This window comes from Pygocentrus nattereri, chromosome 15 (assembly GCF_015220715.1).
Source record: "Pygocentrus nattereri isolate fPygNat1 chromosome 15, fPygNat1.pri, whole genome shotgun sequence".
NCBI lineage: Eukaryota > Metazoa > Chordata > Actinopteri > Characiformes > Serrasalmidae > Pygocentrus > Pygocentrus nattereri.
The window spans coordinates 29,903,258-29,916,074 of NC_051225.1; the positions used below are offsets into that span (position 1 = coordinate 29,903,258).

The window sequence follows — 12,817 nt, forward strand, 5'->3', positions numbered from 1 at the left end:
TTACTTTCTTTCTGACTCACTTCTCTACTTCTCTACTTTACTATCTTTCTCACTCACTCTTCTACTTTACTCTTTCTCACTCACTCCTCTACTTTACTTTCTTTCTCACTCACTCCTCTACTTTACTTTCTTTCTCACACACTCCTCTACTTTACTTTCTTTCTCACCCACTCCTCTACTTTACTTTCTTTCTCACTCACTCCTCTACTTTACTTTCTTTCTCACACACTCTTCTACTTTACTCTTTCTTTCGCACTCACTTTTCTACTTTACTTTCTTTCTCACTCACTCCTCTACTTTACTTTCTTTCTCACTCACTCTTCTACTTTACTTTCTTTCTCACCCACTCCTCTACTTTACTTTCTTTCTCACTCCTCTACTTTACTTTCTTTCTCACTCACTCCTCTACTTTACTTTCTTTCTCACACACTCTTCTACTTTACTCTTTCTTTCGCACTCACTTTTCTACTTTACTTTCTTTCTCACTCACTCCTCTACTTTACTTTCTTTCTCACACACTCCTCTACTTTACTTTCTTTCTCACCCACTCCTCTACTTTACTTTCTTTCTGACTCACTTCTCTACTTCTCTACTTTACTATCTTTCTCACCCACTCCTCTACTTTACTTTCTTTCTCACTCACTCTACTTTCTTTCTCACTCACTCTTCTACTTTACTTTCTTTCTCATCCACTCCTCTATTTTGCTTTCTTTCTCACATATTCTACTTTACTCTTTCGTTCTGACACTCTTCTACTTTACTCTTTGTTTCTCACTCACTCTTCTACTTTGCTTTCTCACATATTCTTCTTTACTCTTTCTTTCTGACACTCTTCTACTTTACTTTCTTTCTCATACTTTTCTACTTTACTCTCTTTCTCACTCTTCTACTTTACTTTCTTTCTCACTCTTCTACTTTACTTTCTTTCTCACACACTTTTCTACCTTACTCTTTCTCACTCACTCTTCTACTTTACTTTCTCACCCTCTTTTACTTTACTTTCTTTCTCACACCCTACTTTACTTTCTTTCTCACTCACTCTTCTACTTTACTCTTTCTTTCTCACTCACTTTCTTTCTCACTCACTCTACTCTACTTTCTTTCTCGCTCACTCTTCTACTTTACTTTCTCACACTCTTCTACTTTATTCTTTCTTTCTCACACTCTTCTACTTTAATTTTTCTTTCTCACTGGCTCTTCTACTTTACTCTTTCTTTCTCACTCTTCTACTTTACTCTTTCTTTCTCACTCACTCTTCTACTTTGCTTTCTTTCTCACACTCTTCTACTTTAGTCTTTCTTTCTCACTCGCTCTTCTACTTTACTTTCTTTCTCACTCTTCTACTTTACTCTTTCTCACTCACTCCTGCTTTACTCTCTCTTCTTATCTGTGTCCTACTCTCCCACTTGATTCTTTCACTTCTCACACTTTACTCTTTTCCTCTCTTTCCCACTTTCCTGCTTGACTCTCTCACTCTTATTTTCTCTCTCTCATACTCTCTGCTTTTACTCTTCTTCTCTTCCTTACTTGCTATCGGATTCTTTCTCAGTCATTCTCTTGCTTTATTCCTTCTTTCATAAACTCCATATAAACATATGCTGTTTTTCTCCCTCTTGTTTTGCTCATTCACTCTCTCTCTCTCTCTCTCTCTCTCTCTCTCTCTCTCTGATAAACATGCACGTCTTGTTATCTCTGTCTCTCTGCTTTATTCATCATCTCATCATCTTTCTCTCTTTCCCTCTCACTCTCTCTTTCACTTTCTCTCTCTCTCTCTTGGGTAGCCACCAAGACACAAAGGATAGAAGGAAACTGCTGCAGTGGAGAACAGTGAAAGACTTTCCACATTTTCTTAACCCCCCTCCTCGCTCTCTCTCTCTCCTTCTCTCTTCCTCTCTCTCTCGCTCTCTCTCCTTCTCTCTTCCTCTCTGCTTCTCTCTCCCTCTCTCTCCTTCTCTCTCCCTCTCTCTCTCTAATGCACACAGGCTCTATTTATGGAAAGCAATGTCACTCACGCAACACAGGCAGATACTCTCCCCTCTGATCACAGCTCATGCAACATTAACGCTCTCCTCCTCGGCTCACAGAAGATGCTGCCTCTCTATCTGATCTTTCCACTCGCACGCTGCACCTCCTGCACCTGCACAACACTTACTTTGAGTCAGACAGCAGATAGAGGGGCAGACAGAGGCTGCCCTTAAAGGCCATCGACCCTTACACTCACGAAGAGTGACTTAATTTAATTACGCCACACATTTACATTCATTCAAATAGAGTAAACTGACCTCAGATCAGCCTGATCAGCTGACTGAATTATTATACCTGGAGAGGTGATTACTGTTCCTATGTTATCAACTAACTGAATCCAATGGTACATTCAGTAGCTAGAACTCATACAAACTCAGAAATTTGAGTCACTGTTCTTCCCAAACTCTTATTGGGAAAAAAAAAACATAAAATTGTGGCCTGTGCAAACTCAGCAAATACTAATTATGCCCAAAAAATTGATGGAAAATTCCATATTATTGTTTGTTCTCTGTAGAGAAACTGTTAATGTCGCTTCACTTCTAGAAAACATACAATCTGACCAACTTTTATGGATATGCATATGACAATATGTAATTATATAAGTTAGTTTAAAAAGTATGGAAACAATCCCTGGTGATGCTACAGCCTTCTGTGGCTGGGAGTCCAAGAGAGCACAATTGGCCTCGCTCTCTCTGGGTGGGTAGGATGGCCTCTCTTTTCCCCCCATCACTCAAAACAACGCTAGTCAGCGCAGGCATCTATTAGCTGATGTAACAGATCTGGCGTTTGATGCTATCCTTCGAGTGCATTCAGCTGTGATGTTGCATGAGCGGCAGTTCGAAAAGATGCGCCACTTCACAGGTCTCAGAGGAAGACTGTGCTAGCCTTCACCGTCCTAGCGTTGGTAGTATCATGTGATTGGGGGAGTCCTAACTAGTGGGTTGAATTGGAGACGACTAAATTGGGGAGAAAATTGGGCAAAAATCCCCCCCCCCCACAGTATGGAAAAATTAAATAAATAACTCTAGAATTGTAAGCGTTAATTCTGTTGTCTCAAGTGAATCTGCAGGGGAGTAGTTCACTTTTAAATTACTCCATCATAACAAAAAAAGATATCGGTCCCCTTTAGACTCAGTCTTGGACTTGGACTTTTGCACTTAGCAAAGGTGGTCCTGACTACAGCCCTACTATGGACACCAAAACATCTGTCAATGTGAAGCTCAGTCTCAGCCGTCTTCAGTTAATGCTCAGAGAGCCGGCAGCAGCACCCAGCCAATGGGCACTCTTACTCATCTGAGACTGTCATGACAGCTAGGGCTGATTCAAACACAGAACGGGGATAGACAGACAAAAAAAGAAACCAAGAGAAAAACATCTGGACAGAGATTACAGAAAATAAAGGGGCTCTGAAAAAAAGGAGGAGAGTAGAAGAAAGAAAAAGAGGCAGAAAAAGAACTGGACACAGCAAGTTCTGAGGAAGGACGCTGCACTTACTTGAAAGAAGCCGGGAGGCATGGGCCCGCCTGGCATGCCATCATTAGGAGGCATATTGCCCATTACAGGACTGGGGGCTGCTGCTGCACTCTGAAAGACAAAAACAAACACCACCACACTGGTCAATCAACTGGACTAATTAACAAATCCCTAATCTTCCCATCCAAACAAAGGCTAGAGGAAAAAGACTAACAGACATAACACTGGGGTTGGTACAAATACTGAACATGGCTATTCTTGCTAGCTAATTCTGTAGCTTACAAGCAATAGAAGCTTATAATTACCAATTAGCATCATGCAAACATTCACATCTATGCATTTGGAGGTCACTTTTCTAAAGTGACTTAGAATTTTATCATGTTGCAGCAGTGTTAGAAGTCTAACCCAAGGACTCTGGGCTATGAACCCCAGTTTGCCATGTGGAGAGCAGCAACATTACCTACTACTACGCAACATCACTGGCTGCCGCGAACTGGACAATCCTAACACACCAGCTTCAAACTTTCTCGAAATCTTAAACAAACTTAAGTTGTTTCTGACACTGTATTACATACTGTATCAGGGATTGTTTGAAAAAAATGGTCATAAGCAAAGGAAAAGTTCATCATGCACGATGTCTGTAGCTACTGCTTTTAACTTTTAACATACTTTTGTCCAGTTTTATGAAAACTGTAGGTCATACAGCATCAAAAACCACATCAGTCTGCTTGAAATTACTTGATCTGTCTGCAGATCAAGGCAAGTGAGTGAATATTTCTGCTGCATTTATATTGGTCTGGTGAGGTGACGGACATAACTGTATCCCCCTCGCATCTCCAAAATAGTAGCTTTACAGGAGAAGAAAAAAGCATACTTTACTTTTAATGGAAGTCATTGGAACTAGACTTTTTCCATGTCATTTTGGACCATTTCTTTCCTCCATCCATCATAACAATTTAGAGACAATGTAAAGAAAAACAGGTACTTTCAAATTAAAACTTCAAAAAAAAAAAAACAAAGACTTCTGATTGTCACTTGAAGTCAACATCAGTGATTGAAATATGTTAACATCAGCGTTAGGTATGTTTTTGCATGATGCTAACTGAAGGGCTATAGGCTTCCATTACTTGTTAGCAACTTTAATCTCATAGCTCAGGTCCAAAACTACAGAAGCAAACTTTAGACATCAAACATGTCTTGCCTGATCCAATACATTTGAGATAAGGAGAAAATGAAATAGTGAAGAGGTTTCACTGAACTACTGCTTTAAGACTGTTTTAATGATGGGGAAATACAGACTGCTGGAAGAATGTCATTTCAGAGACGTTCTGAAGCCGTGGTCCCCTCCCCCACACCCAGTCTGTGTGTCTCCCAGGTTGGCAGAGGCAGGGCCGATTAGCTGAGGCCCCGGGCCCTCTCCTCCCTTCAGTAATCAGATCCCTCTCTTTCTCTCTCTCTCTCTCTCCTTCTCTCTCCCTCTCTCTCTTGCCCGGGTTCAGGGTGAGCAAACAGCCCCAGCATGGCTAACCCTCACAGTCCAGACACACACTGCTGACCCCGAGAGGCCACAGGTCAGGGTTACACACACACACACACATACACACACACACAGAGCCCTCCTCCAAGCACACTGAGCAGACTCCTGTCCCCCAAACTGCTGCTGCTGCTGCGAGGGTGTGAAGAGATGAGGCCTGCAGGTGCAAAAAGATCACCAGAAAAGGAGACCACAATCCCCTCAGGGAGCATCCAAGACTCACACACTCTTTCTTCTCACACACTCTCCACCATTCACAAAAGTCCGCAAACTGGCCTTAACCCCCAAACTCCATTTCTTTTCCTCACTCTCATGACTGAGTAACCTGTATTAGGGATGCATGATCATGATTTCACAATCATATCTGTATCCATCAGCAGATAATTACTTAAAACACAATTACTGGCATCGGAGAAATGTTTACACGTAGCTAATCTGAAAGAACAGAACATTTACGCGGCACAAAAATATCCGTGAATGATTCATTTTCCGGCATTTATAACTTTGTGAGAAAAGTATGAATATCCCTGGAAAAATGACACTTTATTGGTTTTCTAAGTGAAAATAAGTCAACACATCTACAGAGAACACACCAATATTTTCATATAAACAGTAATTGTGCGTTAAAATGTGCAGAACTTTGTTCTCTGTAGAGGATGTGTTCACTTACTTTCACTTTCATTTCCTCTGTGATGCTAATCCAGGTCAGCTAATATGTACATGAAACAATATCACAGTCCACAGTCCTCATATTGGTGCAGATTCATTGAATACTAAAAATAAGGGTGCTGAACAGGGCCCTATGTGTGAACCTTAGAAGAACCACACACACACAGACACACACATATGTATATATATGTTTGAGTGGTGGGCAATATGGTGCAAATACATCTAGCTGTTTTAGTGATATATAATACACATCAAGGTATTTAGCTTTTATGAGGTTTGATAAGTTGGAACTGAAACAATAAACCAATAGTGCCACATTTAAAATAGAAAATCAAAAACTACAACTAATTTTGTTAACCATCAACCAGTTGTTCAGTGCTCAGTGTTCTTTAGGCACTGACGATATCCATGATATAATTGGAAAAGCATGCTGTAATTGTAACGTAATGTCATTTATCATAATAACAATAAATATGTTCTATAACAAAACAAACACAGAAACTGTCAACTTCTAAAAGTTAATGGGTTGAGAATAAACTTAACATAGAATTTTAGCCCCATTTTTGTCCTATACTCAGGCAACACTGTTCCATGCAACCAGGTATAACAATGTGGAGTAAAGAAGTTAAGCGGTCAGTTTCTTGGCTGGCTTGGAGCCAGAATGGAGTGTGTCTGTTAAAGGGAAAGTGTGTGTGTGTGTGTGTGTGTGTGTGTGTGTGTGTGTGTGTGTGTGTGTGTGTGTGTGGCCCAAGAGATTCATGCTTATAAACGAGTGCTGCAGAGATGGTCGATCATAAAGCGCCAAATGCCGCACAAGAAGCGAGGCAGGAATGACCGGTGGCAGTAGGCAGCAAAGAATGATGGGAACAGCAGTTGTTGTGAACACACACGCACACACACACGCACATACAGCCAGCGCGACTCCACTGCTCTCAGGTAGAGCAGCAAAAAGTCCGCTCGCCTTGTTGCCATGACAACCCAGACCTCGGCTCTCCCGCTCTCCAGTGCCCATTAAAACCCTCAGGCCGTCAATCACCCGCCTGCCCGGAGAAAGAGAGAGAGAGAGAGAGAGAGGGAGAGAGTAGAAAAGGAAGACAGAGAAAAGAGAGAGAAGAGAGAGAAGGAAAGGGAGAAAGAGAAAGGGGAGAGCAGGAAAGAGAGAAAGAAAAAGAAAATAGAAAGAAAGTGAGATAGAAGGACGAAGAGCATGGGAAAAAGAGAGGGAGAGAAAGAGAGAGAGAGACAGAAAGAGGAATGAAGATGGAGTTTAAAGGAGCCTGTGGCTTTTGATAGCCTTGTCTGTTTGCTACTGCTATCTCGCTTTCTCTCTCTCTCCCTCTCCCTCTCTCTCTCTCTCTCTCTCTCTCTCTATCCCTCTCTGGTGTGCAAACACATAAACAGACACACAATATCCCAGCTCCATTTAACCCTTCTTGAGCCAGCACGCTTATTCCAGCCTCCTCCTTTAAAGCATGGCCATCAATAATACATGAGCAGATCTTTCCAAAGGTTTTACCCTTTACACATTCTACGTCTACACACACACACACACACACACATGACAACTGAACCCTCTGAAGTAATTAGCTACTGCTGTTTTAATTATCAGTATCAATTGTGAAACTCAGCTGGGCAGGAGACAGGTAGAGAACAGCTCAATCTGAGCATCGATCTAGACCCAAGATCCAGGCGAGGAATGGATCCTGCCTTATCTACCCCCAGACAAGCAGCGGAACACTGATCACCTGCTAGGTAACACACACACACACACACACACACGGTAATGCCGGCCAAGGTGGAGTTACTCACTTACACATACTAACAAACCCACTGATTATGAGTTCAACAACAGCTGGTGGAGTTACTAAAAGATATACACCCACACTCATACATACTCATACAGACACATTTGTTTTTATACTGCATACATATTTCCCCTTGCATCATATCTAACTACTTACATGTAATATGAGTTAAACATATAAATATTAATTTAATGTAATAAAATGTAATACCATATATCATCAATGTCAGCACTGCAGTAACACTGACGTGGTGGCGTTGTGCTAGGGTGGGTTGTGCTGGTACGTGTGGATCAGACACAGCACTCCTGGTGGAGTTTTTAAACACTGTGTCCACTCACTGTCTACTCTATTAGACGCAACTGCGTTGTTGTTCCACACTGTAGATGTAAAGCCAGAGAAGATAGCTCATCTCTTGCTGTACAGTATGAGCTAATCATCCTCTGGTCTTTCATCAGTGGTCACAGGACGGTGCTATTAGGACGCTGTTGACTGGATATTTTTGGTTGGCGGACTATTCTCAATCCAGCAGTGATAGTGAGAACTCCAGCAGCACTGCTGTGTCTGATCCACTCAGACCAGCACAACACACACTAACACACCACCACGTCAGTGTGACTGCAGTGCTGAGAATGATCCACCACCCAAATAGTACATGCTTTGTGAGGGCCATGGGGGTCCTGACCACTGAAGAACAGGGAGCTAACAAAGTATGCAGAGAAACAAATAAACTACAGTCTATAGTTGTAGAGCTACACAGTGCAACTCTACAGTAAGTGCAGTAAGTGGATGTATATATCACTGCTGTCGGAGCAAAACCTTGTACATCCATTCATTCTCAGTTTTTGACATAATTTGAAAATGCCCTTTGCTCTTTACATTGTGTGTAAATTTCATGATGAACAGACTAGTCTGGTCCCACTGACTTACATTAAAAGTAAATTATGTTTTATACTTTTCCTGTAAAGTTACCATTCTGGAGATATGAGTTTTGTCCCAAAAACAACAATACAGACAGACTGATGGATGGATGGACAGACAGACAGACAGACTGGCAAATAGATAGATACGATATATACATCTAAGAAGTTCCATTCCAAAATGATATATATCTGATATTTGATACAATATATGCTATATAATTTTGGAGAGTGAGTTTTTGAGAAGAGTAACTGCTGAAGTATAAGGTGAAACACAAAAGTTAACGCATCCTCTACAGAACACACCCTTAAATCTGACACTGTTCTGCAAATGTTAGTTCATAATTTCTATTTTTTTTTTAAATAATAAAATATAAAATGTACCATAACTCTTGCATACAGGCTGCATACAACCCCCATCCCCGGCCCGACTTCAGCAAAACAACCGCACATACATTTACAGAAGTGCATTCACTGTAAAGAATGTGTTGACTTATTTTTCTCGACATCTGGAAAACTTCCAAAGTTCAGTTTTAGAAGTTGGCTGTACCTCCTGCCTCTCACAGTCCAAGCCTCTTCCTCTCCCTCCATCCCTCTATAAGTTTCCTTCATTGCTCCATGAGCACCATCAGCTCCTTCCATCCCTCCTGCCCTCCTCAGTCTTCTCTTCCAGCCACTCCCAGTCTCTCTCCCTCTGTCTCTGTGCTGCTGACTCCATAAAGATTAGGCTGTGTGGAGCCGGGGCCATAATCAGCGCTGCTGCATGACAGATGTGGCTTTTAATCAGTGGTGCGCTGGTGCTACACTATACGCACTGCGACATGGGGAAACCCTTCCACCACTACAGGATACATCGCTCTCTCTTTCTCTCTCACTCTCTTTCTCTCCCTCCCATGGCTCCTACAGCTGTTGTGTCAATCAGGTGAATTAATTACCAGCAAACAAATCTGCTGGGGAAAGCCCACATGTAAACTGTCCCCCCAAACACATGAATTCCCAAACCTTGCTCTATCTCAGAAGCCTACATGAAAGCCTACAGGGAGCCCCCCATCCCCACCAAGTGTAAAGGGTTACAGAGCACGTGTCTGTGTGTGTGTGTGTCCGTGCGTGTGTGTGTGTTTGTGTGTGTGTGTGTGTGTGTGTGCATAGATACTGGGCAGACACAGTCTTCCCACAGCACCTGCTAAAATGTCAAAACAGTCTGACTGTAACCTCATGCACATGTGCACAACACACAGTCCTGAGACTCTTCATCCACCGATGGCCGCTATCAGTGCGACTACAGGCTGCATGCAGGCTAATAATCAAACACGCAGGTGAAACTCAATCTGACAGGTAACGGTGTAAGAATGTGGCGGCAGAGAACAAAATTAGAGTCTTAAAGGCTGAGATAATGAAAGCCTTCACCACCAAAATAATAACCACTTCGGAGGTAAAACATGGCTATCAACATGTTGTACTATAAAACTCCTAGGAACACAATTTCCCCCAGCCAGTCATTAGCTTTAAAACACAATGGCATTTTGCAAAAGTAGTTCAACCTTTACTACATCAATATGCGTAGCAGTTAGTAAACTACACTAATGTCATCAAGCCTCACTGTTTTAAGAGTTTTACAGTGTTGATTTTGCAAAACATCTTAATTTACACAAATTTCCCCCACGCCAATTGTAGCCACTCAGCCAAGACTGGACTAGGGGATGGGCAATATAATACAGTACTGGGCAAAAGTCAGAGATGACCATGAAGTACAAGATGTTTTTTTTGTCAGGGATATTTTTCCACACCTCAAAAGCTCAGCCTTGAATGTTGGTTGTATTTTCTGCTTCTCACAATTCCACAAATACATTGTGATGTTGTGGACTGGACTCTGGGGTGGTCAGTCCATTGTTCTGCTTCTTATTATCCAAGTAAACCTAATTTTTACCCTTGTGTGGTGTTGGAGTCTGTGGGACCCATTTTCAATGTTTACCAAAAGAAAAAATAATGTGATTTATTATTATTTTAACCCCAGATTCCTCTGCCGTTGTTCGTTTTGTATAAAGAACATATAAAACAACACGTTTTCAGTGTCATATATATTTCATATGCAGTGTTGGGCTGAACCTGTAGGCAATAAAAGTGTGGCGTTGCTTTGTCCCTTCACTCTGTTCTCCACCTACAAGGCCTTAGTGTTAGTGTGTGTGTATGTGTTTGTATATGTGTGTGCATGTGTGTGTGTGTGTGAGAGTGGACAACATGGACAGGCTGCTGACTGGCTACAGCTGCTAAAGGAGAAGCCTACACTGGCCACTTGTGATATTTTAAGCATCTGGTATTTTTACATAAATTGTTATAGCTGTGTTAATTTAAAAAAAACTATAATGTGGTGGGACCACAAGACCACTGAGCAACAAAACCATAGACACCACACAAGGGTTAAATTCAGTGGAAAGACAGACAGAAACATCTGTGGATTTTTTTAGATCTGAAGCAAGAGTAGAGCAGGGTTTTCTCCTCTCTCTCAAAGATAAAAGCATTAAGAGCTGTCCAATGTTCACTTCTTTACTATTTTACTGGAGCTACGAGGCAGAAGTAGCTAACAAGTAACAGAAGCTGCCAAGCACCATTGAGATTACTTCACTTCTCAAACCTGATTTGAGGCATATCTGTAAAGAGGTAGGGATCCAGCTTGGGATAAGCTCCCATTGCTTGTTAGCTACATACTCTTCAGCGCACTAGCACACAACTAAAGAAGAAAACTTTGGATGTTCTACTTGACCCACTATGACTGATGTAAAATGAGACTGCTTTAAGATGTTTGCCACAAAAAGACCAAAATCTAGTGCATTCAGCAACTGGCCACCTCAAGCACAGAGATCACAGAGATCCAAACAATACAGGAGCTCCTCCGGCCTAAACTCAGCCCAGGTACACTTAATTTCGCTGTAAATTGGAGTGACACTGCGAGGCCAGTGCAGGGCCTGGAAGTCACATGCTGCGAGCTGGAGGCAGCCTTGGCCCGACTGCGCTCACTCACTGCCCTTATTGACTGTGTCAGATGTTAATAGCTGTCGGCTTGAGTGGCCTGTTACCTCGGGTGGCTCACTTTGTTCTCGATGACCCTTCTCACATTCACATACAGAAACAGACACATACTCATGTACAGTGACACACTCTCTCTAATTACACATGGATAAATGCAGGTAGGGGGACATTCACACATGCACGGATGATTTAGAGAGCCCAGTTGATTTGAGAATTGTGACAGAATGTCACATCGCCACTAGTACTTTATGGCTAAATCCAAACTTTATCGCTCATTAGTGTTAACACACTTCTGCCCTGAAAAGAGCCAAATGCACATTTTATTAGGGCCCAGACTGCATTTTATAAGCTTCAAATACCTGCTGGTATTTTACAAACCTGAGTATTTGAATAGTCATTCTCAAAATTACAATTTTAACCAGTGTTTTTGTCTAAAACGGCTGCAATTGAAACAGATGTCAAAACTTGTGCCTTTTCTTGGCCTTAAAATCTGTAACTGATTAAATGCTAGTGATGCATCAAAATGAAATTCAGCACACTTTACATACACTGACAAAGCTGGATGCTATCGGAGGGCCATGTATCTGATATCCATCTAGGACCACATATGAAAGTGGCTGGAAGCTATGTTCAAAGATCCCATTTCCAGGTTCACACATCCCTGGTGAAAAATCTGATCTGTATCATTTAGGCCAAAGATCCGATTTGTGCCACTTCATCCCTGGAATGTGAATGCAGCCTGTGTTCAGAGGCCGAACCTCATAATTTAAGCAAATATGGTGCACCTTCCTAGTGTTTATGAGGCTCCACACAAAAACATCCAATAAACACCTCAACCCCCAATAAACACACCGTCCTATTACACTGCTCACACCTTTCCTCTAAAAGTACCCACGAAGAGAAGCACAGTATTGCCACTTATTTGAGAGTGTAGATCTAACTGGAAAGGCAATTCTCAGTCTAACTGGCCCTGTAAACCAAGTGCAGATACCAATAGCCTTTAGCTGCTGTTTTGGGGTCACATTCGCCATGCTCCATTACCATGCTTAAGGTCAGCACTTCTGGGCAACTTCAACTCAAGACAGAGCACCAGTGCAGACAGCGAAATCACTGCTAGGCCAGTACTTCAGCTTTGCTGAGGCGAGTTATATATCAGTGCGCAGTTTATGGGCAGGGCCTCCTACAGGACTTATTAAAAATGAAAAGAGGTTTGGGCTGCCCCAATATCACCCTCCCTTCTTTCTCCATTTCACACAACTGGGTTTTATTTTGTGAGCATGGAAAGCCAGAGGGAAAAAGGGAGAGGTTTAGCGAAGGGAGGGACTCAAACTAAAGAAGTTTTGGAAGCAAGATATAAAGGAAAGACA

At 42.0% G+C, this 12,817-nt stretch overlaps 1 protein-coding gene across 1 annotated transcript in view; it reads right to left on the minus strand.

Moving 5' to 3' along the window:
• ssbp4 (single stranded DNA binding protein 4) overlaps window positions 1-12,817 on the minus strand; it is a 96,793-nt gene that overhangs the window by 23,537 nt on the left and 60,439 nt on the right. The window contains exon 5 of the mRNA XM_037545516.1: window positions 3,520-3,609. Within this exon, the coding sequence (XP_037401413.1) occupies window positions 3,520-3,609 (90 nt within the window). The remainder of the gene's footprint in view (window positions 1-3,519; window positions 3,610-12,817) is intronic.